At 36.6% G+C, this 27,218-nt stretch overlaps 3 protein-coding genes across 7 annotated transcripts in view; all 3 read right to left on the bottom strand.

The window, feature by feature from the left end:
* The window catches only part of LOC149713674 (cell adhesion molecule Dscam1-like), a 216,384-nt gene that overhangs the window by 3,022 nt on the left and 186,144 nt on the right, over positions 1-27,218 (bottom strand). Inside the window, exons 13-24 of one of the 5 annotated variants that reach the window (XM_089849059.1) lie at positions 11,992-12,140; positions 11,344-11,475; positions 10,678-10,845; positions 10,541-10,611; positions 9,824-10,064; positions 9,655-9,753; positions 5,316-5,501; positions 4,118-4,411; positions 3,081-3,245; positions 1,870-2,063; positions 1,348-1,429; positions 1,201-1,281 (exon numbers count right to left, since the gene is read on the bottom strand). In XM_089849059.1, coding sequence (XP_089705185.1) covers positions 1,201-1,281; positions 1,348-1,429; positions 1,870-2,063; positions 3,081-3,245; positions 4,118-4,411; positions 5,316-5,501; positions 9,655-9,753; positions 9,824-10,064; positions 10,541-10,611; positions 10,678-10,845; positions 11,344-11,475; positions 11,992-12,140 — 1,862 coding nt within the window. Of the gene's footprint in view, positions 1-1,200; positions 1,282-1,347; positions 1,430-1,869; positions 2,064-3,080; positions 3,246-4,117; positions 4,412-5,315; positions 5,502-7,553; positions 9,154-9,345; positions 9,579-9,654; positions 9,754-9,823; positions 10,065-10,540; positions 10,612-10,677; positions 10,846-11,343; positions 11,476-11,991; positions 12,141-27,218 lie in introns of those variants that run through there. The other 4 variants (XM_089849064.1, XM_089849062.1, XM_089849063.1 and 1 more) reach the window with 4 other exon arrangements.
* LOC149713676 (uncharacterized) lies at positions 16,305-17,735 on the bottom strand. Its single transcript, XM_089849337.1, has 2 exons — positions 16,820-17,735; positions 16,305-16,744 (listed from the first exon to the last, which is right to left on the bottom strand). The coding sequence occupies exons 1-2, from the start codon at positions 17,733-17,735 to the stop codon at positions 16,305-16,307; spliced, it is 1,356 nt and encodes a 451-aa protein (XP_089705463.1).
* Positions 20,906-22,732, bottom strand: LOC149713675 (uncharacterized). The gene is made up of 2 exons (XM_089849336.1): positions 21,970-22,732; positions 20,906-21,904 (listed from the first exon to the last, which is right to left on the bottom strand). Exons 1-2 carry the CDS (start codon positions 22,456-22,458, stop codon positions 20,906-20,908), a joined length of 1,488 nt encoding a protein of 495 aa, XP_089705462.1. The 5' UTR covers positions 22,459-22,732.

The following is a 27,218-nucleotide window of genomic DNA, read 5'->3' as shown; positions in this document are numbered from 1 at the left end:
GGGGTAGGAACTATTGGTGATAAATAAATCGAATATTTCTATCATCATATTCATTCATCATCATGAACTCGGAGCTGCAGAGATATCATACTTTTTACTCCTGGCCACAAGATGGAAACTATAAAAAAACTTTAAGCAGAACGGGGTTTTATTTGCTACATACCGATGATCTAGTACAGTGCTTCGAATGCAACGGCATTTTATTAGCCTGGAAACCCACCGATAATCCTTACGAAGAACATTTGAAACATTTCCCTAATCGCAACTTTATCAAAGGTGGGCCCACAAAAAACATACCATTTAGAGACGTACACCAAGTCAATAAATAACGAAATCAAGACCGAGGAAAAAACACCTGAAAAACCCAAGAAAACATGGAAGAAATTTAGCTTTGGTCCCATTGAACCGAATTCCCATTCGACAGAACGGCTTTTTTGTGGTGTCCCATTCGACCGAACGTAGCCAAAAGGTGCGATTTTATTATAGTCCCATGGGACCGAAATTCCATTGAACTGGAAGAAGACATACTGTGTGGTTTTGCATTAAATATATTTTTAATTATTAGGAAAAGGTGGTAGCTAATTAATAGGAGAATATTTTAGAAAAGGTGGTAGCTAATTAAAAGGAGAATATTTTGGAAAATGTGGCAGCTAATTAATAGGAGAATATTTTGGAAAAGGTGGCAGCTAATTAATAGGAAAATCTTTTGGAAAAGATGGCAACTAATTAATAGGAGAATGTTTTGGAAAAGGTGGTAGCTATTTAAAGGGAGAATATTTTGGAAAAGGTGGTAGCTAATTAAAAGGAGCATATTTTGGAAAAGGTGTCAACGAATTATTGGAACCAAACCAAACCAAACCTAAACTAACCTAACCTAACCTAACCCACCCGAAACCAAAATATTAAAATTTTACTTTAAAACTTAAAGACATTGATGGAACTACCATTAAGACTGTACTTCATTTTAAGCACAATTTGCGAAGTAATTATCGAACCATCTAAGGAGAAAACTAAATCTCCACCCCGCGCCTATCGTTAAACTATAAATAATGAACTTCGTTAACTATGAAATTTAGTATGAACTTCTTATAATAGAATCGTATTCTCCAGATTCTCTTCTTCTGCTTTTTTCTGTTTATCGAGTGAGTCCCCATTTGTCCCAACTTTTCAATGAGGTAGAAATATGAATTATTTGCTGACCTGATATGCTGTTCTCCGCATACTCTTCACTATTCTCGGAAAATGGTTCTTTCCATTTGGCCACCGCTCTTCGAAAATCATCTTCAATTAAAAGTAAGTAACGTTTTATAATAATTCCAACACGAGAAAAAATTCGATAACAGCAACCTGGATAATGATATATATGAAGATCTGACTTTGGAGGCCTTGGCGTCCGTTTAACGGTTGCGTATAAAGGCTCGTCCGATATCTAAAATAAAACAAACATTTTATAAAAATGTCTAGAGCCCATGATATTCAGTTATATCAACCATTTTTTGAAATACATGTTTATGAATAATTGGTGAATTTTTTATTAAAAACCTCAATCTTTATTTTACAACTATAAAAATATAATTCTATAACGAATTTCCCTGCTAATCAATGTATCTCCAATAAATTGTTTATAAGAAATTTTCCTTACTTCAATTTTTCAATAAACATGCCATTTTCAGAAGAAAAAAAAACATATTAACTATTGCTCTGTAGTAAAACCGTTACAAGTAAAGAGAGTAAACAAATTCTCAAGTTATTATTTCTGGGCTTTACTTTAAGAATATTATCTCTTAAGCTTTAACTTCGTTTTCTTTACTTCTATAATTATAGATTCCACCAAATAAATTTATAATACCTATTTATTTTTAAGCTTACTTTATGTTCTTTGGAATGTTCTTTACCTAGCCCTATATCCGTGGTGGCGTACGGTGACGGGTAGAAGACACCAGGGCTCTTATGTTGGAGCGGAGATTCATCAGGCAATTGCTTTTTCAGAGTAACCATAGTTTTGTTAAGATAATTTAAATGCATATTTTCAGGGTCGTGACTCTTCTGCGGTGAATAAATTCCTGAAATAATATACACGAACATCGTCAAAACACGTTTCATAGTCACTGCAGGAAGCGCAGGCAAAACATGTTTATTTGAGTTTAATAGGACGAAACAATTAGTTTACGTAGGATAATATCTATCCCAGATATTCTGAGTGGATAATGTAGTCAAATATTTTCTGAATAAACTAATATATTTAACACAATCTACTGAACTTTGGAATGGAAATTGCGGAACTTGCGGATTTTTTTAAGAGGATGGTCGTCGAAATCAGTTAACGCAAATGGCCAGTTAGCTACTTTTCAATTAGAACAAGTTTCGCCCCATGTGAAGGAGTACCCTGATTATTTTGCTACTTAACAGCACCTATTATAATGGAAAGCTAGAACTTAACAAAATATCGGATTTTATAAAATAACATGCAGCAAAGACACCCGGCGTTGCCCTTCACCGCTTAGGGACATTTCTATTACTTTTAATGGTCACCATTCTAAAAGATGTGTCTAAATCGAAGCCCCAAAGAAAGGCCCGTCTATGGGGTATACCCCATAGCACTGTATTAAATACTAGTGAAATCGGTTAAAGAGCGTGGACACTATCCCATGCAGAATGATTTTAACATTTGTGTCCGCCACTTTTCAAGACTGGATTACTACTAAAGCGAATACCGTCCCTGCAAATCAACAGCATTGAAGAAATCTGTTTGGGCTGGGTATTGATTATCAGTCAGTCACCTAGTCAGATTGTCAGGACTTTGATTTATATAGACATAGATAAATGATATAAAACGAGAAAAGGTAAAAATATACTGGTTTAGAGGATACTAAGAGTTTGATAGGTATTTCTATTGTTTCACAATTACTGCATAATTATACATTCAATATTTTTGTCACATTATCTCATTAGTTCTTACATCTAAAGGGCACGATTTGTTCCCACATTTGCCCTATATTTCCAGTACAAAATACTTTCAACCTCAAGTTATTTTGGGGTCGAATATTTTTATCTTCGTTTTGTGTGACAATATGACTTGCCTGTTCTACTTTCCGAGCTTCTTCTTTTCTTCATTAAGACGCAAACGAAAACGACAACCATGATGACTACGGCGAACGATATCACAGCGGGAAGAATGACGTTCCAGTCCAAATAAAACGGAACGCCTATCGTTGACTCTTGAACATTCGCTGGCAACAGAAGCGCTGCAAAATGTCAATTATTTTAAATGATACATTTGGAATAGCGTCAAATTTGATAAAATTTTAAAGCTATGAAAGTCTTTATGTTGTTCGAATTGAAACACTAATAGTAGTGTTTCAATTCGAAAACCATCGCTTAAATACATATGAACAACGTGTGACACTCAATAAAATACGTTAGCAAAGAACTGTTTAAGAGTAAAAAGTAATTCTGGTAATTTGTTAATTTTGATGATGATGAATTCTAGATTTGTTAGAAACAATTAACGCACCACTAAGTGAATCAGAATAAAAACAGAAATCTCCCATAGTGCTAAATATATATTTAAGTTCTCACCGCCCCAGCTTGTCTAACATGATTAAGAAGAAACTATCATTTCTTAACGAAATTCAACATTAAGCGAAAACTTCTAGACAGGGGTAGGAAAATAAGGAAATCAAGTTTTTTTATCGATAAGACCCATTTGCACGGCGAAAAGTCAAAGAAAAACCTCCAAATGATTTTAAATTTCAAATTAGTTTAATATTTCATAGATAATTTAAAATCAGCACATACGATCGATCGAGTAACGGGCTTCCTTCGTTTTGATTAAAACCTCGTGGCACGCTCTACATCTCGCACCATGATTTTCACATAGCACGCTAAAATTCATTCAACACGGAGCGTGCCACGGAAATTTTGTTAACAAGAAAGCAGGGTGTAACGCGTTTGGTCGGAGATGCCAATTTCCAATTATACATAAAATCTCAATCTAATTTGAAGTTTAAAATCACACGGATGCATTTCCTAGAGGATTCACTGTGCAGATTTTTCTTATAATTAGTATGTTAATCGATAAAAATCATATGATCAACAATAATTAAAGAATGATTACTTTTATCTTTGTCTAACGTCAGGAATGTGTAGACGGCCTCCGTGGGTCCAGCTTCGTTCGTGGCCGTAATTTGCAGATCGTACCAAGTGCCGGCGCTCAGGCCACCGATAATGTGGGTCTTTGTCGTCCCTGGAATGTTGGCCGCTGTGACTGACCACTGTTTATGACGCTGCAATTTATGTTTGACAAGAAAGTGAGTGATGGGACATCCGCCATCGTGCCATTTGTCCAGTCTCAACAGCACCGATGAAATATTCACAGATAGAATTGACTGCTTGTCCGGCGCCATTGGAGCTAAAATTTAAATAATTACATTATAGCAAGGGAAAATATAAATAACACAAATTGTGGCAATGTGGAAAGCCTAGATAACAATTACGTCATTGACGCAGCCTCTGAGACATAGAAATCATTTACACTTCTCCGCAGTATGCCAGGGATAAAAACTTCCGTATGAATACTTGGGAGTGTTCACAGTCATATAAATTTACCAAGCAGGTTTGCGCTATAAAATTCATGAAAATCTCCAAGAAGCAAAAATTGTCAAACGCCCCGAATGCCTCAAAAGTTTAAATAGGTATTTTTTCGGTAGAGAAATTAACAAAAGATAGCTTGACTGATAGTTTTAAAGTTGGGCGTTGATTTGTAGAGCCAAAGCGTGAATATAGGTGTACTTGGTTAACATCATACAAAAGGCTTTCATTCACAGCAAAGCATAATTTTAATTCGCCTTTCCTATAACAGAACGTCTAGAGTACTCGATTCATCTCTTGGGAAGAAATAACAAAGTTCGTTGGCTTTCAATTCCGATATTGTACTTTCACAAACTAAGAAATAACATATCCTTTCGTATATCGTATTTTTCCAAGAAACAATTGAAAATTAAATATTTTATCTTTCAGCAAGATTAATTCAATCAAAGACAAATACAACTTTAATAATCAACAAAGATCACCGTAATGAACAAAAAATCGTGCAAAGACATGGAACCCAAAGTTCTATTGACTTTAGCAAGAAACAATAAATTCTCCAAGGTTCGCTGTGACACTCATTGATGCGTTAGAAGTTTGTATCGTATGTCTTTATTCACGCCATGGGCGTAGCATCGTGAGCTTAACAAAGCAGGCTTACTCGCTCGGGAAATTTCATCGTTTAATTAACTAACCATTTACAAAATTGAAAACCATTATTTCATTACCTGCCCCATCTGTTTTCGCGGTGAAAATCTCACTCTCTTCTCCTTTGCCAACGTTGTTGTAAGCGGTAATTCGGAAAACATATCGCGCACCACAATGTAAATGACTGACCACGTGATGCCGAGTCGCTCCTGGAAGTTTCGTTTCCGCCCAAACACCGGACTCTTTCCGAAAACGCAGAATGAATCCTATATGAATGAAAACACTCAATCAAAAACCGAAAATCGTTTTTTTATCAAATAATGGATTATAAGTCGCCATTATCATTGTCACATATTGTCCTAGCTAACATGTTTCCAAGCATCGGTAACTGTGATGTGTTTTGATCCATTTTTACGAGTTTTGTTCAGTAAGTGGTGAAAATGGGTATAAATAATAAATTCACGTTTTGATACTAAAATTGTTAGCATTGTGCATCTTAAAGAGGATACCGGTTATTTATTGCACCTATATCATTTGTTTTTTGTTTTTTTTCATCTAGCCATATGCTTAGACATTTGAATTTCTTTGCTAGTTCGATGGCCGCGCTATAAATTTTCTCTTCGTCTTTGGCTTTCTCTTTGTTCTTTCTGCTCGGGGTGCATGAGTATCGTAGATTTTGGATTAAGTTTGATTCATGACAAGGCCAACATTTTGAAGGTACTTTTCAAGTATTCTGAGCACTTATTTCATGTTATTTTGTGCCGTTCTAAAGTCTCTGTGTGAGGTAATCGTCATCCGCAATATCATTTGATTTTGTACGATTGGCATTATTGCGATTGGTGAAGTGCACTCTAAAAAATATTTATTCCAACCTGAACAAATAATTGTGCAAAGCCTCAACACACTGGGAGCAGACTTTTGCGTTCAGTTTTGAACAGTAAATACAGGTACCAAAATTGAACACCAAAACAGTGTGCATGGTTGAGCACTTTGATGCTCATTATTGAACACTGTGTGTGGTAGGATTTCTTAGGGATGCAAAATGAAACAGTTTAGTTAACAATGTGGCACATATAATGTGTCAATTTTGAATGGTGTAAATGACAATTTTCAAAGCTTATAGAGGCAGTTTGGAATGGCTTTAGTGACAAATTGGCATACTTAAGGTGCCAGTTTGAATTGTTTAGCGGACCATTAGATCTGTTTAATTGACAACCTTCTATACTTGTGTTGATTTCTTTCCAATGGACCGAATTCCCATTTGACCGTATCCAAAATGGGAAGATTCCATAAGATCGAACTCCCACACCTTGGACGGTTTACGAAAAGTGGTAATTTCTCCGATGTTAATTGCGTACTGCGTACCAACGATTTGAAGTCTTATGTAAATATAATTAATATATAATATATAATAATATATAATAATATATAATAATATATATTAATGTAAAATGATGTTTGTAAAGACCAATTTTTATTTAATTTAGGGTAAATAAGCATGTTACAGTAAATTGTTGAGATATTATGGAATATTATTGGATTTTTAATGAAAGTTTTGTTAATAAACCTCATCAAGGATGATAGGGGGTGGATACGAATTCTGAGGGAAATATGCGCCGTAACGTCGGTAACGATTGGGTCTGGTGGGACGCTAAAAATGGAGGAGGAATACTCGGGACGAAATGCAGGTGGGCTACTTCAAAACTAGACAATTTTTAGCGCCATCGTGTCGGCCTAATTTTGCTTACATATGCCAAAGTTATTTAAAACTATTTTGCTCATAAATAAAATTTGCAATTGAAACACTAAATTTCATATCTAGAGTTAATATTTTATAATTATTGCTTCAAAATTGTTGCAAAAATAACAGTGTACGTAGATGACGCTGCAATAGGGAAACGCCGGTAGGGATTTATTTGAAGGTGCTAGAGTTATTTCCGCTTTCAAGGACGATTGAAAAGATTAATCATTTGATTAAAAAATGAAATTTAACTTCTAACTCATAGTGATGAAACCAAACGTGATTTTACTGTTTGAAAAAACTTACATTGATAATAAAATCTTTTCTTCTTTCGCTCAAAAAATTATCATTTTACGCCATAGTTAAAAGTTAAAAACATTATTTAATCAAATTAATCTGTTTGATCTTATAATGCTTTCAATGCCCCTAGAAAGCGGAAGAAAGAACTCTAGCAGACGCGTCTAGCGCCTTCAAATAAATCACTGCCGGCGTTTCCCTATTGCAGCCTCTCTACGAGCACTATTATTTTAGCAACAATTTCGAAACAATAATTATTAAATATTAACTCTATATAAAATTCAGAGTTTCAATTGCAAATTTTATTTGTGAGCGAAACAGTTTAAAATGACTTTGGCATATTTAAGTAAAATTAAGCCAACACGATGGCGCTAAATAGCCTAAAATTTGGAAGTAGCCCACTTAAATTTCGTCCCGAGTATTCCTCCCCTATTTTTAGTGTCCCACCAGACCCAATCGTTTCCGAAGTCACGGCGCGTATTTCTCTCAGAATTCGTATCCACCCCCTATCATCCTTGACCTCATAACGTATTAGGCAAACTGTCAGGATTGAACACTTCATGGTCATCTTGTGTAATCCAGCATACCTTTCACGATTAAACGTCTAATTGAATACCTATTGAACGATTTTTTCTTAGAGTGTGTGTCTTTTAATATCAGTATATTATTATCTGTTCTTCAGGCTCTTGTCTTTAGTTCACATCCTTCTCGCTACTGTAATAAAATCTCATGTCGCACTTTTTGAATGCCATTGAAAAATCCACTTATAAGAGTATAAAGTACTCATTAAATAAAAGATAATGATTACATTGAGTCGTCTGTGCAATAGTTCATCCCTGTTAATATAACTTTATATTTGTTTGTTGATATTTTTTAAGCCCTACTACGCTTGTGTCTTCTTCATTATGAGTGGGAACTGTTTTTTCTGTTTTCGATGTCTCTGGGAATATGATGTTCCCTATTGTTCCATTGATTATCTCTCCTATATGTTTTGCCATTAGGATTCCTGTATTCTTTACTATTACAGGTTCTTCCCCTTTATTATTCTTGATTCCGTTTATAAGGCGGAGTACCTCTTTATCCGTCGTAATTTGGTAGGTAGTAGGAAGCTGCTGAGTTTGCTGTACCGAATTGGTTCGCTTGATATCTTATGATTTCATTTACGTATTAAGGGAAGTCCATGTTCACAGCTTCAGCAATTTTCTTTGGAGTTTCATATACCACTCTTTTTTATTTCCATTGTGGGTTTGTTCCTTTTATTTTGCATGTATGATTCCAAGGTTTTCCAAATGGCCTGCGATCCCTTGCTTTTGATTGCGTTTTATTGCTTCTTTATGTTTTTACCTCTTCGAGTGACGGATGTCACGGAGTGTTTCTGATCTGTGTGTCTGAGAGTCACGGTCGTGGTTTGCAAATCGGAGTAAACGTGTTTGCCATTTCCGGACCGCTATCATAGTTCACAGAAATCTCGAAAATGTATTAAATTATACTTTAACTATTCTACTTTAGTGCAATCAGGGATAGATTTATTTTTTTAAGACGGAATGCACAACGTTTGGCCATTATTTTAGTCCGACTCATAGCCGAGTATATAGCCCCTCCTTCAACACGTAACCAAAAAATTAAATTATCTTATTGGCTCACTAAAACTACGTATTGGTGACGTTGCTGACAAGGAGGGCCAAAAATACGTAATTCCTGTTTACCTCTGTCGCTATGACTACGACCCCTCTTGCGTTGTACAGATAAGCGTCTTCACAGGGCTTCAAAATGGAGCCGTCTAAATGCGAGGGTCCGGTAATTATTCGGGAATTGTTTTTAATAGCAATTAAGAAGGTAGTTAGTGAATTTGGTGCCGGTGTTTTGGATTTGGAGTACATCTGTAAGGGTGAAAAGTGTTCGCTAATTCTTTCTTAAGCCAATCATGTCTACTATCCTCATGATTTTGTAAACGAATTTGGTGAAGTTAACCAATGCTTAGTGCATGGCCAGGAGTTTTGTGAGCTTAGTGTTTGGTTAAAACTTGTTCGTGCTGTAATATCTATGAAGAGCTTTACTCAATTCTAACTCACTTTTAATTTTCTTGGGTCTTCCCCTTTTTTTTTTCAGTTGCAAGCCCTATGTCTTGTGTAACTTCCATTTTTAAGCAATGTTCTTTCAAAAAAAAACAATCCAAGCCCATTCCAACTTGGCAGACGAAGGGGCAGACGACGTTTATTTGACCCGGATATACATACAACGCCATAACGAAAATAAGACCCGCCTCTTCTTTCATACCCCTCCGTCACGGGTCCTATTCTAGAACCTCAATAATTTCGCTTTATGATGAACCCCTAATTACGCATGGTTTCATGGCAAGTACGCAAATAAAAGGGTCATACCACTTATTGGTGTAACATCAGAATTGTCCATTTCCCATGAGACGGCGATAGAGGTGGGCGTTGTAGAAGACAGCTTTAAATTCGGTGCACTAGGAGGATCTACAATTGGAGTAGAACATCAGCACTTGAAGAAAAATAGTTGGAAACTGCAAAAAAACATGAAGCTGACCATTTTCAAATGTTTGAACAATAACTTCGTCGGAAGGCGGACCAGCACCCTGGGCGTTATAAGCTTGAACGATGACGCTGTATTTGGTGAATCGTTTCAAGTTGGACAATAAGCACTGGTCCGATTCCGAGTCTCTGTCCGTCTCGAGGGTCTTGTAGACATACGTGTCCGTCGTGCCTCCCATTTTGTAGCCAACGTAGTAACCTTTAATTTCTCCGTAATGCAAATCGCGGCGCGGTGGCTGAAACAGTTTTTAGTTGGTTAAAGACAAGATTAAACGGCAAATAAACCATTTTTTAAAGCTTTAGTTTGTTAAAAATATTATGTAATCATAAATAAACTTCCACCTAAGAGATAGCGATAAATTTTAGAAGCTAACTTGCTAAGCCTAACGCAAATTTTTTAGTTATACATAAACGGCTATAGGGAACTCTAACCAATTTGAAACCGAGGAACCACGTGCAGCTTTAAATTCACATTGTGCTTCTTTTATTAAGGCGCTCTTTAAGTGGTTAGTTTTTCTGTATGGTCGTTTTTAAAAAATGAACGCTTCGTTATCGAAAATGAGAGTCAGCCTGAGCACTTCAATTTTGAAGATTTCAAAAATGTAAGAAAATTAAATTTTATTAAAATAATAATAAATTAAAATTTTAATTTATCAATTCTATGTCCATAGCACGCTTTTACGTTGGCGTACACGTTTCGCAAATGACTTACCTTCCAAGTAACCTTGATGGACTGAGATCCGATAGGAATGACCTTAATTTTTAGAGGTGGTCCGCCGGGAGCTACAAATTTTAACCAAAAGAGGTAAAGCATTTATATTAGAAAACCCTTTATTACGACTCCTTTACCTTCTTCGTTGGTTCTAACTGTAATAGTGGTACTATATTCACTTCGACCAATGGCGTTAATGGCGGTGACGAGAAAACTGTATTGAGTCACCGGATAGAGGCCTTTTACCACCACTTCCGATTCCCCGCCAGGTACGGATGCGTTGAAAGCTCGGGTGTGCCACTTGTCTGAACAATATAAGACAAAACCCAATTAAAGCGAACACCTATACAGTGACAATTATGTTTTTACATTCATATAGAGCAACTTCGCTAAAGATTTTGAATTCATTTTAATTTAATGCGTGTGCCTTGGTGAAAACACGATCACCACTACAAGCACTCGCTTTGGACTAGCGATTAATTCTAAGCAATAAAAATTTTTAATATTTCTTGCCACAGTTAAAATACTAGGAGAAATAGGCGGGTAAACTGAATTCAGTATAAAGACCAAGGTTAAACTACAATATCTATGATAATATTCCAATTTTTTTTTTTCTAAGACGTTAATGAGAATACCTCAAAAGTCCAATTTCTTTATTATAGGTAGAGAGAATTTATAAAACGAGAAGTCAATGTTAAAGGAGAGCATGTAATAGTTGATTTTGCTTTTATTAATCTCTCAGTTATTTCTTTCTGCCTTGTGAAGGCTTAAAAATAATAAAAGACACATTGTAATAATATTACCAGTGTCGGTCTTGTACTGCACCAAGTAGTCGAGGATAGAACTGTTGCCACTGTACGGTGGCACCCAATGCAAGCGAACAGTTCTACTGGCGTACTCGGTCACTTTCAGATCCTGCGGTGGGTCCGGTACTTCTGAAATTAAGAATTTCAAGAAACGTTTACCAAGGGTACAGGAAAAACGTTTTATAAAATCGGAGATTACAATATCACTTGAGCAATGAACATAGTTTGAACCATTGCCAAAAGATTGCACCAATTTTTGTACTTCTCCGTGCAATACGATTCCAGAATAAAACGGTCTACGAAAAGCTTTATTACTGCCCCAATACAGATTAAAATGGAATACCGATGTCATAATTTGGAACATCCAGATAAAATTGCAAGAAATACGAGTTGGGGTAGCTAATAGGTAAATCTTTCTTTTTCAGGATTTCCAAAGCAAATTGGGTCCTTGGCAAAAAATGCGGTTAATTAGGTCTTATTCTTGATTAATCATGGAAGTATTCGAGGTTTGATCAGGTGTTAACGGAGTTTGCATTCGGGTTAAGTTTCCACCTGCGGACATAGGGTAGTCGGCACCTATAGGGTAGGATTGCCGACAAGTCTCTTTTTCTTTCAAACTTTGAATCCCCATTTCCAATTAATTACCTTGAATAACTAACTGAATGTTGGTTTCATCTTGTCCGAAAGAGTTGGTTGCGGAGCAAGAGTACAGGGCTGAGTCCCGTCGATCGGCTCTTAAAATAATGACTTCGGATATGATGCCGTTTGATAACACTGTTTCCTTAGACTCGTATCTGCAAAACAAACGATACGGTATTTTTTAAAAAGCTTGCCTCAAAGTTTTCGTGTTTCAGTGGTGGGAATAAAAAACAATAGAATTGTTTAATAGTCAATCACTAAACCTCGAAACATTCAACTAAATGTACATAATTTATTTTGAGAAAAAACAAAATTCATATAAGAAACCATTCACGATATTAAGAAATTACGAATTAATGTTTAAAGGGTTCAAAAGGGAATGAGAGGCTTCGTTTGAAAAACCTACGATTTTTATAACAAAAGATAGAATTAAATTCTCTGAATTCAAAAATATCAAGCTTTTAATTCTCCGATTTCTGGTTATTTGGCAATATGCATTTGAAAATGCTTCATATGGTATTATTTGAAATCCATTTTTTATGAAAGGGTAAAACTTTCCCGTAGGCCAACGTCACAGATATATTTTTCACGTGCGATGGTGCCACTCTCTCTGCTATCAGACCCAGAGTTTAGACTGGCGAGAAGCTCGAGAAGCGTATAGGATTCCCGCGCTTTTTTTCCTTTCATGTCATAAAACGGGCGAACAAGCTCGACAAGACAAAATTATTGATATATGGAAACGGAGTTTTCGTGATTTTCCAATGGATTTTAAAAATAGAAACTTAGGTTCAATTATATTTAAAACTTGATATTTTGAGAGTAGAGACTTGAAAGTGTAACATAATACCACTTCCGTGGTAAAATATGATATGAAATTGTAAATTCGCATTCCCTTTAACTTTTGATATACCGTTCGTTTTCTTAAGGTGGACCTGGTTAATATCCACGTCATTTTACTATTATCCGTATTGGAGATCTATCGACAGAAATAGATCTCCAATACGGATAATAGTAAAATGACGTGGGTATAGTTTATTAACTAATGCTCGGATAATGGATAGATAATGCTGAACACTCGTTATTATGAAAAAGAAATAAAAATAAACGTTAGCTCTAACAGCAAGTATATAAGTGCACATTCTGGACAGATGTTTTCCTTTCACCTTATAAACTACAGCTTCAATACAAAACTCCGTAAACATTTTATCAGTTTTCAGAAAAAATATCTTGCAAATTTGAACAATGAAGAACTAAAAATAGAATAGGCGACTTTTCCAAGGAGATAATTTCGTATTATATATTAGAACCTTCCAAGTTATATCATGAGTGAATCATATACTAGCTCCCTATAAGTTACTCAGCCACACTGGCCTAATGTATCCAGCATTTTCTTCCCGCCAAAAAAGTGTTACCTATATGCGAACCCCAGTGAGAGAAAATAACACTACTCTCGGCGCTTACGTATTTCCGGTAAAAAACCGGAAAAAGAGATCAACCAATGAAACTGAACTGAACGGTAGTTAGTATAAGCAGACGACGTTTTGGAAATGTTGTGATTGTTCGCGGGTCACAGACTCACAGTCGTATTTTGAGTTTATATTAATGATTTGTTAGGGTTTTTTTCGCATTAAAATGGCAGAATTTTGGAAATTTTTAGATAAAGCCCAAATCAAAGAAACTCATCTAAATTCAGAGGCAGGAACTATTTATGGTGAGAGAACCAAACTCTATCAAAAAATAAGAGCTAAACAACAACTTCATAGTCATCTAGAAAACCTTAGTAAAATTTTTAATAATGCTTCTAAAGAATTAATTGAAAAACTTAAAGAAAGGCCCAACCCATTTTTAAAGAAGCCTATTGTGACACCCAAACTATTTTTAAATAAGCAAAAGAAGGAATGTGACACAAAGAAGCCAAAACCTCCAAGACCGTTAATACCATTTGGAACAATCATCACTTTCAAATTGCAATATCTGAATGAAGCAAGTAAATTAAAAGACAGCTTTTTTGAAAATGTTGAAGAATACCTAGTCGGAACCAACTGTGATAGGCGTGATCTTGAAATAATTTTCAATTTTATGGTTCGAGTGGTTTATGACTTCAGTCTCTCAAAACTAAGAGAATCTCAAAAGAATTACGACTTTGGTGGTCTTCAGATCGAACCCGAGAAAGAGGAAGACACGGATGTTAATGAATTTGAAAGGTCAGATATAGATTTTGACATAGATGCCCAATTATTGGAAAACATTGATAGTAACGCTGTTATGGAACATACACCTGAAGAAATTGATAAGCAGCTGGTAGCATTTGAGCAGTTTTTTTCTTTAAATGGAAACCTCATGGGGTCCGAATCTGAAGCTACATTGTACAAACTGGCTGGTGGTTCAATTGGTCAGATAAAAAACGTTACAAAATTATTAAAAGAAAAGTACAGCTTTTCTTTGAGTCAAAAAATTAGGGAACGCAACGTTTATAGAATGATTAGAGTTATTTGCCAATCAAAACAAGAAAAAGAAGCAAATTTGCCCATTTGTTTGAAGATACGTGATTATGGGAAAAAAGGAGGTTTAATGATTCCAAAAAAAGAATTTCTACCCTTCATTCGACTTGTAATAAACCTTACAAGAAAATTTGCGTCTACCGAAGGTTTCGAGATCAACAGAGAAAATATGATAAAGGTATAATCATAATTTATTATAAGTACTAGAATATTGCTTTTTTTGTTTCTGTTGTTGTTCTAAATGTTATTTTAATTATTTTTAGGTTTGCAAAGAAGAAATAAATAAACATTTAAACACCTTTTGGATCTTGTTTTGTAGGGGTTTACCCTCAGATTGTCCCCCAACAAACCCAGGTGTGAAAGATTTTTTACAAATTTGGTTAAGAAAATTAGTAAATTCAAGGATTCAAGAATTCCTTGAGGGATTTAAAGATAAAATTGCCAGAGAAAGTTCAAGCCTTGGTAAAGGCGGGCAAAATTTGAGGGATAAACTGTATGCTGCGGTTACGAGAAATAAACAATTAACTAAAAAGGTTAAAAACCTTTCAAAACCTGGTAAGAAAAAGAACCTGATTGAAGATGATTATGAAGATCTTGAAATTCAGGACGATATTCTACCAACTCTAACCATAAAAAGAAATTCTAATTCAGTTAAAAACCTCTCCAAACTTGGCATTAAAGTTATCGAAGATCTAGAAGCTCAGGAGGATGAAATGCCAGTTCCGTCTAGAAAAAGAAAACAATCCACTGGCGTTTCTACCTCTGCTGCCTCTAAGAAAACTAAAGCTGCACAAGAATTGATAGAATCAAAAAATTACTCTAATGAAGATCATCATAAATGGAAACAACCTCTACCTCCTAAAACTGTGCTACCAACTACAACTGTTATACCGGAAGTTGCAACATTTAATACTCCAAGCAAGCTTTCAACACAGTTAAAATATACGCAGGAATTACATTGTTTGGGTAAGAGATCAAACGTGAGGGCAAGTGGTAGAGTACGTCAAAAGAAGCTCTTTGAAGTTACAACTGATACCAAGACAATGTCAAGTGAAGTAGAAACAAGTTTAATGGATAAATCCATTGAGAAATCTAAAAACATTGTTAGTCGTAAAAATGAAACTGTGATAAATAAAAAAATAGTTAATCCTAAAAATAAAAATGTGATAACTAAAAAAATTGTTAATCCTAAAAATAAAAATGTGATTCCCAAAAACATTGCTAGTTCTGAAAATGAAACTGTGATTCCCAAAAACATTGCTAGTCCTGAAAATGAAACTGTGATTCCCAAAAACATTGCTAGTCCTGAAAATGAAACTGTGATTCCCAAAAACATTGCTAGTCCTGAAAATGAAACTGTGCTCCCTAAAAAACTAGTCAATCCAGAAAACGGAACTGTTATTCCTAAAAAAATAGTCAATCCTGAAAATGGAACTATTATTCCTAAAAAAATAGACAATCCTGAAAATGAAACTGTTATTCCTAAAAAAATTGACAATCCTGCGAGTAAAACTGTGATATCCAAAGTCTCAGCCTTTATACCTGATGAACAAGTATTACTCGAAAACACCAATCCAATTTGCAAAGCTCATAAAGGCAAACCTCTTATAACCACAAGGAAAAGCGCTAGAGTGCGCCAAAGAAAGATTTTCAAAGAGTTTGAATATAGTTGAGTGTTAATTTTGTTTGTTTTTGAAATAAAAACCATTTGTTCCTTTAAATTTGAAAATTGTTTATTTTGTAAAAGCATGAGCTAATCGTATGTTTGCTTCCAGTCACTGGTTGTAAAGTCTTAAACTTAAAAATAGAAAATTTAATTTAAAAAGTAACATTTTGGATGTACAGATGAGTGTCCCTTATGTCCCTGTTACTAGCATTATGACCGTGGATATTCCCTTTGCATAACACTGCTTTTAAGCCAGCTTCGTAGGAAATGCCCGAAGTTTTGCTCCCTGCTGCGTATTTAACTTGGGAGAAAAAGCTTTCAATGGAACTTCCATTTACTCGTGGTGGAGAGATGAAATACTCAGGATACTGTAATAAGAAATCTTCAGATAAGTCGATCATTCCGTATACACAGATTCTTAGTAAATCCCAGGTCTGCCAACTTAAGAATTCTGTTTGAAGTGGGGAGGTCAAGTTTATATCTGGGTTTTCCAACACCTCGTTAACCCAATCCGTGAAATATGCAAATCCCAATTTAATTGAGTCGATACAACTAAGATCTTCCACAGTTATCATCTCTTTTGCCAATAAACCTTTTTCAAATAATTGATTGCACGCTCTTAAATAATCGTATGTTAATTTTGCGCTTTTCCTCTCTTCTTCTTTACCAATTCTCCCTATTGCAAAGTCGTACAATTCTGATAAAACCGGTTCTTGTTGCATGATCTTGCTGGGGGTGACGTTCAAACGGGTCCACGAATCTCTAATAATGTAGCTGGTAAGGAGTTTTGGGACAAACCTAGTTTCCTTCCTCTCAAATCTAGCTTCTTCTCTACGCTTTAGAGCTTGAATATCACGCCAACCAAAATCTATACCGCCTCTGGAGAACTGTTTAGGTCCATTGGGTTTGGACGAGAAAAGGGCTTGGACCATACTTTTAAGCTGGTGTGAAGGGCATATAATCCAATGAATTAGTTTTCCTGCGGCAAAAGGATTCTGAAAATTGGGATGGAACCTTAGATTTCCTGTGTCAGTCGGTATTGGACCCTTTAGTCCAAGCGTTCCTTTGATCAAAGCCAAATTCTCACTAGCACCATCACACACTAGCCCTAAAGTACAAAATCCATAAGCATGAAACACCTCCAAAGTTTTAAAAAGAGCATCAGCAACAAAGTGTTGTTGAAACGATGATGAAGAGGTGAAATAAGGTCCAATGAGATGGTAGTCTGATGTAAGATCCCTCCAGATAAATTGCAAGATATATTGTGTAGCAGAGGGAGCTTTGGAGTGCTTGGGTTCAAAAATGTCCTTTAAGTCATTGAAAGATTCTCTTGGCATGGCAAAACCTTTGAATTCGTTTGATTTAGAATTCCAAATCACTTTATCTATCACTTTAACTTCGTCAAAAATCGTTACTCCTATGCCTTGTGGTTTTCTATCGCCTTTTTTCTCCTTTTCCATCTGAAAGGCCCGGTACTTTTCTCCCTCTTCAGCTAAATATTCTTGGTTTATCCCGGGTTTTAATGAAAACTTCACAGAAAAAACAACGTATAGGTTTTGAGCACATCCATTTGATTTAAACATGTTGAAAATCTAAACCCCTAGATTTGACGTGCGAAAACTAAACACCAACTAGTACCAATGGGTGTAATAGCTAAACATATAAAAACTAAACACAACAGCGCATTGAAAGCCTCTAAAAACACGTTTAAAATCTAAACTTATCGTAAAGTGAGCATAACCCGAAACGCCGGGGTTTAAACGTGTTCAAAACCTACTCTAGGTGTAAAGGATATAAACATATTGACGTCATGTAGTTAACTCGAGCATCTGAGGAAGAATAATTAATATTTTATTTGGTGAATCGGTTTTAACCCCTTCTCATGCCGAGAGGCCAAGGTTCAGAAATTTGGGAATGGGGTACATTCATTCGCTGGTGCTTGACACGTCAAAAGTCAGATTTTTCTCACAAAAAAGCCATATTAGAACTTCGCCCATATTTAGTAAATAAATAAAATTTTATATTTATATTAGTTTGGTTTATAATATAACTGGGTATAATTTTGAGTTTTGAATTCTAATTTTAGAAAAGTGTTGCTCATTAAACGGTTTGACTCACGCTAAAATTGCCTTCAAAAAGTTTCAGTGCAATTTATGTTGTGAACTGTAAGTTTAGATCAGATGTTTAGTAATTATAACCGATCAAAATATATTATTTGTTATCTTGGCGTACCAACGTAAAAACATCAAAATGGGGTTTTCTTTTAAAAATCAAGGTGATTCTAAACTTTCAAATGAGTGTATAGAATGTTTACACTTTTTTTAAGCCTTTCTAGGCACCTGGGACCGGTCAGTTCAACGTTTTTGCTAGGGGACGACCACGTTGACTGTTTTACCATTACCAGGGTACTAATATAGGGGTCTTCCTCCAAAGGTTCACGCAATTGCGATGTTCTTATCTACAGCTGCGATTCGAATCCTTTATATACTACCTATTTGAGTAAGGCGAAGCAACAGGCGTATGCTTCATTTTAAACGTCAATATTAGTCAAGTCTTTCAAGAATGTTTAACTGTTCTTTTTTAAAACGATGTAAAGCTCAATAAGGCGAACAACTAACGAAGAAAATATCAAATATTAATTATATATTTGTTTTAATATTTAAGATAATCTTGTTTCTCAATTCAAAATTAATACGGAAAGAGTTAAAAAGCAGTCTATGTTTTTGTCTGTGTGTGTCGGTCCGTTGTTACACTAGCGCGCTGCTTTAGCAGTTCGCTTTGCTTTAATGTGTAAAGAAATCCTACAGAACCTTAATATTCACTTTTTCCATAATATAAAGTGAATATGCGGAAATATTTTTCGTAACTACGATGCATTTAGTACTTTTCTAGCTTTAAAGCTCTGTTTCATTTTGATATTCCAAGGATATTTTTTAATATTATTATTTGAAATTGCTGTTTATATATTACTTAAGCTATACTACATCTGTATATAGAATAATCCTTGCTATAAAGATTTCATGAAGGAAGTTTAGGCCTGGACTCAATCGGGTAAATCAAGTATTATCTGCGTTAGGCTTAGTGAACCAAAGAGTAAATAATTGAGACTTGAGGTGAACTAAACTGTGGGTTTTTATTTTCGTGTCTGTAATTAAGGGACATTAACGGTTCAGAGTGAGCCGAAAGTTATTTACACATTTAAATAATCAAGTTTAGATTTATTAATAGAAGAAAAGATCATATTGGCATTTAGACCAGTGAAAAGCCTAATGGTAAACGGGTATTAGCTACGGAATGCATCATGGTGGCAATTAGATCAGTGGAAGGGCTAATCGTTATCGGGTTATAGCTTAGAAGTTTTCATTCTTATTATGGTGCGTATTGACTTTCAGTGCGTCCAACCACAAGTCAGCTTTGGTGAAATTTAACGTTAACACTCATGTTGGCAAACTACGAAAATCGTTGAGGTGAAACGAGACAGTAGTGTTTATACTGCTAACCAGTTGTGAATGTAGCTATAAGAATATAGGGTTAACAGTTGAGGCGTAGACAATTGGGCCTTTTCAAAGACATAAAGGTTATATCTCTCCAAAATCTATACACTTCATTTCCTGTTTTCTTCCCATTTACTGATTTAAATGTGTCCAAGACATATCTTTATTGGATGTAAATGTCGTCTGCTTTACTGTATATTCGCTATGCTTGGAATACTGGTTTAAAAATTCGTAAATTTTTACTTCAAAAAAGAGAAATAATTCTATATCTAGGTTAATAAGTTTGTAGTAGTAGTCCTCCTCTTGACTCGGAGAGGTAATATTTTGGTTTTTAGAACTTGTTACACTAGTGCAACGCGTTAGCAGTTCGCCTCGTGTAAAGAAATCCTACAAAACCTTAATATTTTCTTTTTCATAATTTAAAAGTAATATATAGATTTATTTTTCGTAATTTCCATGCCTTTGTTAGATTTGTAGCTCTAAAGATCCGTTTTATTTTGATATTCCAAGAATAATTTTTATATTATAATTTGAAATAGTTGTTTATATATTACTTAAGCTATACCACATCTGTACATTAACGTTGGAAAACTACAAGCGGGTTAGACATAAACGTTTTCAATCTGAACGCGTTTCAAATATAAATGTTTTCAATCTCAACGTGTTTGAAACATAAACGTTTTCAATCTTAACGCGTTTGAAACATAAACGTTTTCAATCTTAACGCGTTTGAAACATAAACGTTTTCAATCTTAACGCGTTTGAAACATAAACGTTTTCGATCTAAACGCGTTTCAAACATATAAGTTTTCAATCTAAACGAGTTTGAAACATAAACGTTTTCAATCTGAACGCGTTTGAAACATAGACGTTTTCAATCTAAACGCGTTTGAAACATAAACGTTTTCAATCTAAACGCGTTTGAAACATAATCGTTTTGAATCTAAAAGCGTTTGAAACATAATCGTTTTCAATCTAAACGCGTTTGAGACCTAAACGTTTTCAAAACAAACGCGTTTGAAACAACGTTTTCAATCTAAACGCGTTTCAAACATAAACGTTTTCAATCTAAACGCGTTTCAAACATAAACTTTTCAATCTAAACGCGTTTGAAACAGATACTTTTTCAATCTATGCGCGTTTGAAACATAAACATTTTCAAACTATACGCGTTTGAAAAATAAAAATTTCAGAACTAAACGCGTATAGGCTGGGGTCGTGTTTAAAAAGGCGTTGCATTTTCCCGTTTAGGAAAAGGTTTAGAATCTAAACATCGTTTTTTCTGTGTTCTTTGATTTCCTTTTTAAAGTCGCTTCACTTGGTAGATTTAGTATCTTGAAGCTTCTCATAGCCTTAAAAGCTGCTGGACTTCGGCAGTAAATAGCCAAGGCAATCCTGAGAGTAATTGCGCTCCAACGGTTTGTCCTCTTACCAGTTTTACATCTTTCTTGGTCTTTTCTAAACTCTTCTTTGTCATTTTTTTCTTTCATTTTGGAGTCCTTCTCCCACGCTTTCTTAAGCAACTCCTTCCTTCTTCTCAAAAGTTTAGGATCATTCAAAATCGTATTAAGTTCGTCAGTGCAGTTATTATTAATGAAGTCGGTGATAGCTTCCATTTCATCGGATTGATCTCTGTCAAGCTCAACTTCCCTAGATTTCAGTTTAGCTTCCACTTTCGCTAATTTTCGGTTTAATATTGTTTTTGCTTTCCTAAGTCTTGTTAGGCGTAGCATCTTACTTGAGGGGGTTAAGTTTCCAACACTGAAGTTACTAGTGATGCTTTGACGCTTGTATTTTCTTGTGGGGGTTTCCGCCAAGTATCTTTTCTTAGCTTTTGTTAAGCAGTTTGTTGCATATTTACAGTTTAAACATTGCTTTATCTTAAGGGTTGTTGGTTTCGTGACTGCGTAGTAAACATCACATTTTTTGGATTGATATCTGACAGTTGGATAATCATATCGTACCATTGTAGAATGCGTTTCTCCATTTTCAATTAATTTTAAATTAATGCCAGAGCAAAATACATTTAGACTTGATGGTAATAGATAGTTAAGTTGCTCTTTAAATTTTTCAGTGTCTAGTTCACCTTCAGCATTCATGATATTACGCGTTTCAGCTTTTTTAAAGAGAATTGATAATAAGCAGTCTCCGCTCTTTCCTATTGTTAAAGTAATTGGATCCATTTTTGCACCCAGAATTCCTATTGACTGAAGCGGTGTGAGTATTAAAAATTCTTCTCCCAAGTAATCTGTCTTGGTCTAAGATAATAAAATAAATTTTAAAACACTAATTAAGATAAGTTTATATATAAATATATACTTACATGAAACTGAAGTTGCGTGTAGTAAGCTTCATCTTCTGTCAAAACTCTGTATGCATTTTTTAAAATAAGACTATTGCCTACATACACCGGTGGAGCTTTGCAATCAGCTTGTGTTGTTTTATTTTCTGTTTTCAGTTTCTTTTCCACTGGGATAATAATTGCAGTATGATTCTCTTTTGAACAACATTGGGTTCCCGATGATTTAAATTTTTTACTAACTGGCACCGATGCCTGTGACGATTCTTTAGAAACGGTTAATAGGCAACACTGTGTTGAAACTGACGTTGTTTTCTTATTTTCAGTAGATAGTTCACTTGATTTAGGTTTTACAGAAACAAACGAATTTATAACTGGAATATTTTGCATACTAAGTGTCCAATCATATTGTGTCGCCCTATCCATGGTCTTTTTACTCTCATTTTTCTTCACCGCTAACGAGATATCTGGGGTATCTAGCCGTTTTTTCCGCAATATTGATACCAAAGACATAATAAAATTTAAAAAATATCCCTAAAATTAATTTAAAATTAGTCCTTTAAGTTCGTTAACGAAGAAATTATCTCTGACACGCGCTTAACCTAGCCTAACATTTCTATAAGCAGACGATAAATATTATGTTCTCGATATATTAATTTCAAAGCCCTAAGAGAGGGCGCCGTCTACTAACACTTTCACCCGCCTCCCCTCTTCTCGACTATTCGGAAGAAAATGCTGGATACATTAGGCCAGTGTGGCTGAGTAACTTATAGGGAGCTAGTATATGATTCACTCATGGTTATATATAATTAATTTATATAATCTTAATTTGTTTAGTGTCATATTATATCGGGCTCAAAATGCAGGAGCATAATTCACCTTTAAATTAAGCTTTTGGGAGTCCAAATATTATAATCGCTCATCTCGAACGAGGCTTAACGAATTCTAGCTTTCGGCGCCCGTCCAACTCGTCTCTTCCGAAGTAAAGATATTCCCTGGGACCGGAATTACCAACAACAGAATTACGCGAAAGACTCTGCGAAGTTCTGTCCGATATATTGTCGCGCTACAACGTGTTGCGTTAGCTCCCGGTTTTTATTTGTTTTCAACGTTAATTAATCGGGTTAAACTGTGACATGAGATGAATTTAAGCACCCTAATAGTTCCTTTCCTCTCATATATAATAGTTTGCGTGTATGGATCGCGAAAATGTAGTGAATTTTCCATCCTTTTTCTTTTTTGAACGGTTGGCCAAGGCTTAGTGTCGCCATGCCTTTTTCCCTTTATCGCACTCCGCCAGGCTGTCCGCCTCCGTCTAGGCTTTCGCCGGGCGATCTTTTTACTATACATAATGACTTGAGTTATTTACCCAGTACCGATCTAAGTGATAAACTCATTACTGAGAAACTCAATGTTCCTTGTGATAAACTCATCAAAGACCCTAAAGTCAAACTCCTAATTGGTTCCAGTGAGAAATTCCTAAATGATACCAGTGATAAACTCAATGATCCAAGTGAGAAACTCAATGATCCAAGTGAGAAACTCCATGTTCCACGTGATAAACTCATTACCAACCCAAGTGATAAACTCATTTCCAATCCAAAAGATAAACTCATTTATGATCCAAGTGACAAACTCATTACCAATTCAAACGATAAACTCATTAATGTTCCTAGTGACAAACTTATTAATGAAACCAGTGATAAACTCAGTACTGATTCATGTGTCAAACCTAGTCGCGAGTCAACTGTTGCACCATCTCGTCGTACAAAACGCGCTCGCCTTTGTACAAAAGTCAAAACGCCCATACGCTCAGGGAAAACTATCTCTAAACGTCCAAAGAATCCCTGCTCTTCATGTCTCCTACAAGTTCAAGCCACACACAAGGCTTTTCAATGTGATATTTGTCTAGCATGGTGCCATATCGCTTGTGTCAACGTTCCTGAAGACATTTACAATTTTCACACCAAACAAACTTGTGATAACTTCGCTTTCTTCTGCCCCGCCTGTGCGGACAACGGCCCTACGGTACTACGCTCGCTTGCACACCATTTTACAGATTATAATGTTCTCAAACTGGAGGTCTCCCTCCTACGTGATCAACTTGCTACTTTAAATAGCCAACACCGCAATCCATCCACTCTCGACTTGATCTCCCCTACCACAGTCGAAGAGGCTTCAACTCAAACCTCTCCACCATTCAAGTCAAACCCCGATCTTGGTTCTCAGGTAGACTCTCTCTTGGCCATAACTACCGCCCAACAGGCTGAAATTGAAACGTTGCGAGACGATCTTACTTGTGTTTCTTCCAACACCTCCACTTTACGGGATGAAATTGTACGTAATCGTGCGTGTCATATATTGCTGTTGGACCGAGTTGACACCCTCAACGATAAATTAGACGCTGTTCGGCCCCCCTTTGCCCTCCCTTCATTGAGCACTGCGAAGGCTTTTAACCATTCCACGGTCTCGTCCGCCGATTCTACTGCTGACACCTCCCCAAAGACAATGGTCAAAAATGACCTCCCCACCGGTACTCCTGTTAACGCCACTACCGCTCCTGCTGACACTACTATGGTTAACGTCAACTCCAACCCCGGTACCGTTACATACCCTGTTTCTACCGATCTTGCTGCCGCTACAATGCCCTGTCAACCTCATTTGCCTGCCCCTGAGAAACACTCTCCTACCGTTTTTTTGCCCACGACTAATGTTCCTTCGGCCGTAATTCAGTCTCAACCTCCGCCACCTCATCGGTCTCTCTCGGACTCTTCGGCTAGAAAGTATAACGCCATACTATTTAATGTGCCTGACTACAATAACCCCCTAGAAGACACTCATTTTGCCCATCAAATCTTACAAGACATGTTCTTTAAACCTTCGGAGTGTTCTGATATCTACACGACCCGGCTTGGTCCTTTCTACCCCGATTACGCGCGACCCTTACGGTTTACCTTTCGTTCCGTGAGTCACCGCCAATACTTTGTACAAAGCATTAATGAATGGCGTAAGCATGACAATTTTCAATTCCCGGTCTCCCATGATCGTTCCCCTGCTCAACGCCAATCGCATCGTTCACTTGTTGCGCACCTCCGCCACCTCCGTGATCAAGGTCAAATGGACCTCTGTATTCGCCAAGGCAAAATCGTGCCCCACTCTGCTCATGACACTCATGTTCCTTCTTCATCTCTCCCACCCCCGCGAATGCCAAACACAACCGGTCCCTCTTTAAACAACTCACACCTCCCGCCGTTTCATCCCAACCGCCAACAGCCTCTCCCCTACGCCACTCCAGTCTAGTCATCTACTCGTTAAATGCCCAGCGCTTGTACAGTAAACGTGATGAACTCGTCACCCTAATATCAACCAGTAAAGTGGACTGCATCTGTATCTGTGAATCCTGGGCTTCCGGTAAACATGACGATGCTCTATTTAATGTACCAAACTACACCTTCCTCCGTAGAGACAGACTCCTTCGTGCAGGAGGTGGCCTCTTGATCTATGTCAACAATTCTATACCGTTTCATGAGCTCACAATCCCAGACCAATACGAAGAATCTCTTTGGATTGAGTTGAAACCGCCAGATTCAGACTCTTGGCTAACTTTAGGTTGTATATACCGTCCTCCCAACACACCCTGTGATCAATCAACTATTCTCTTCAACACAATCCGAACAATTTCCTCAGTAAAAATAGATTTAATTATTACCGGTGATTTCAATCTCCCATTGATTAACTGGGATACCTTATCAATACAGCCCGGCGCGTCTAACGAACATCGTCAATTTCTACAACTTCTCGCTGACTCAGCCCTCGTGCAACATGTACGTTTCCAAACTCGGTATAGTCAAACACAAACACCAAGCTCCAATATCCTCGATCTCGTGCTCACTCCGGTTACGGTCATTCCGCAAATCGCGAACCTCCCTCCCCTTGGCGGCAGTGATCATGTAATTATCTGCATCACTTTCCCTATCTTAACCTCTCGCTGCATTAGACGCCATTTTCGCCATGATTACGACTACTCTAGGGCCGATTACCCTGCCCTTAACACTATGTTTCGTGCAATCAACTGGGACCCGCTAGACTCACTGCCTATAGAACAGTCTTGGCAATTTTTTAAAGACAATTTGTTTCGGTGTATTGAAACCTTGGTGCCATTATATTCCCCCGAACTGCGAAAACTCCGTCCTTGGATCTCTCGTTCTACCAAACGAGCAATTCGGAAAAAGGAGCGTATTTGGAAGAAGCTACGGAAAGCCTCCTTAACGGGCGATCTGGATGCCCATTCACGTCTACGTGCCTTATACAAAACACAAATTAAGCATGTTCGCCACAGTATCTCCCACTTCCGGTACAAAATGAATAAACGTCAACTCTCCAATATCAAAACAAACCCTCGCGCTTTCTATCGCTTCGTACGTTCGCGTATTCGGTCTTTACCTACACGTCTTAGTATCCGACTTCCAAATGGACAACCCACTGACTCTGACTATGAAATGGCCCAATGCCTTAACGAAACTTTAGTCAAAAACTTTAATGGCAATCGGGTTGATGTAACTGAGACCACTCCCGTTCCCAAAGCACCTGCAATGGAAGAGTATTACCCCTCCTATCTTGAAATTAAGACTACGCTAAAATCATTAGATATCAAAAGCGCATCAGGTCCAGATGGCATTCCAAACCGCTTACTTAAAAACTGTAGCTCCTCTTTAGCTTTACCGCTACTTAAATTATTTACACTATCGCTAAGGGAACGATCGGTCCCCAGTGAATGGAAACTGGCACATGTTACTCCAATTTATAAGGGTAAAGGTGCTAAGTCTGATCCCAAGAATTTTAGGCCCATCAGCTTGACCTGCACGGTTTGCAAGGTTCTTGAAAAATGTCTTCGAACAGCTATCACTCACCATGTCACCCCATATCTTAGTTCCTATCAACACGGTTTTTTACATAGTCGATCTGTGGAAACTAACCTTTTGTCGGCCTTCCATACGTGGACCCATGCCCTCGATTCCGGTAAGAGAGTTGATATTATTTATCTCGACATAGCTAAGGCTTTTGACTCGGTTCCCCATTCTCGCCTCCTCACCAAGCTAAATAATTATGGTCTTTCACAATCAGTGCTTGGCTGGGTTGCCAGTTATCTGACGCAACGAACCCAGGCTGTCAGGGTTGGTCACGCATTAAGCGACTTTCTCCCAGTTTTAAGTGGGGTGCCTCAAGGAAGTGTTCTAGGTCCCTTGTTGTTTATTTTATATATCAATGACCTA

This window comes from Phalangium opilio, unplaced genomic scaffold, assembly GCF_054372755.1.
Source record: "Phalangium opilio isolate 3A_F unplaced genomic scaffold, DU_Popi_V2 ptg000009l_1, whole genome shotgun sequence".
In the NCBI taxonomy this organism is placed as follows: domain Eukaryota; kingdom Metazoa; phylum Arthropoda; class Arachnida; order Opiliones; family Phalangiidae; genus Phalangium; species Phalangium opilio.
The sequence above is the reverse complement of the archived record's forward strand: the minus strand, read 5'-3'. Positions and strand labels throughout refer to the sequence as shown.

Coding starts and splice junctions, on each gene's coding strand:
- LOC149713675 (XM_089849336.1), bottom strand. CDS start 22,458: ATGTCTTTGGTATCAATATTGCGGAAAAAACGGCTAGATACCCCAGAT. Junction 21,905..21,969: donor ACACGCAACTTCAGTTTCAT/GTAAGTATATAT, acceptor TTATTATCTTAG/ACCAAGACAGATTACTTGGG.
- LOC149713676 (XM_089849337.1), bottom strand. CDS start 17,735: ATGTTTAAATCAAATGGATGTGCTCAAAACCTATACGTTGTTTTTTCT. Junction 16,745..16,819: donor CTTTGCAATAGGGAGAATTG/GTAAAGAAGAAG, acceptor TATTTGAAAAAG/GTTTATTGGCAAAAGAGATG.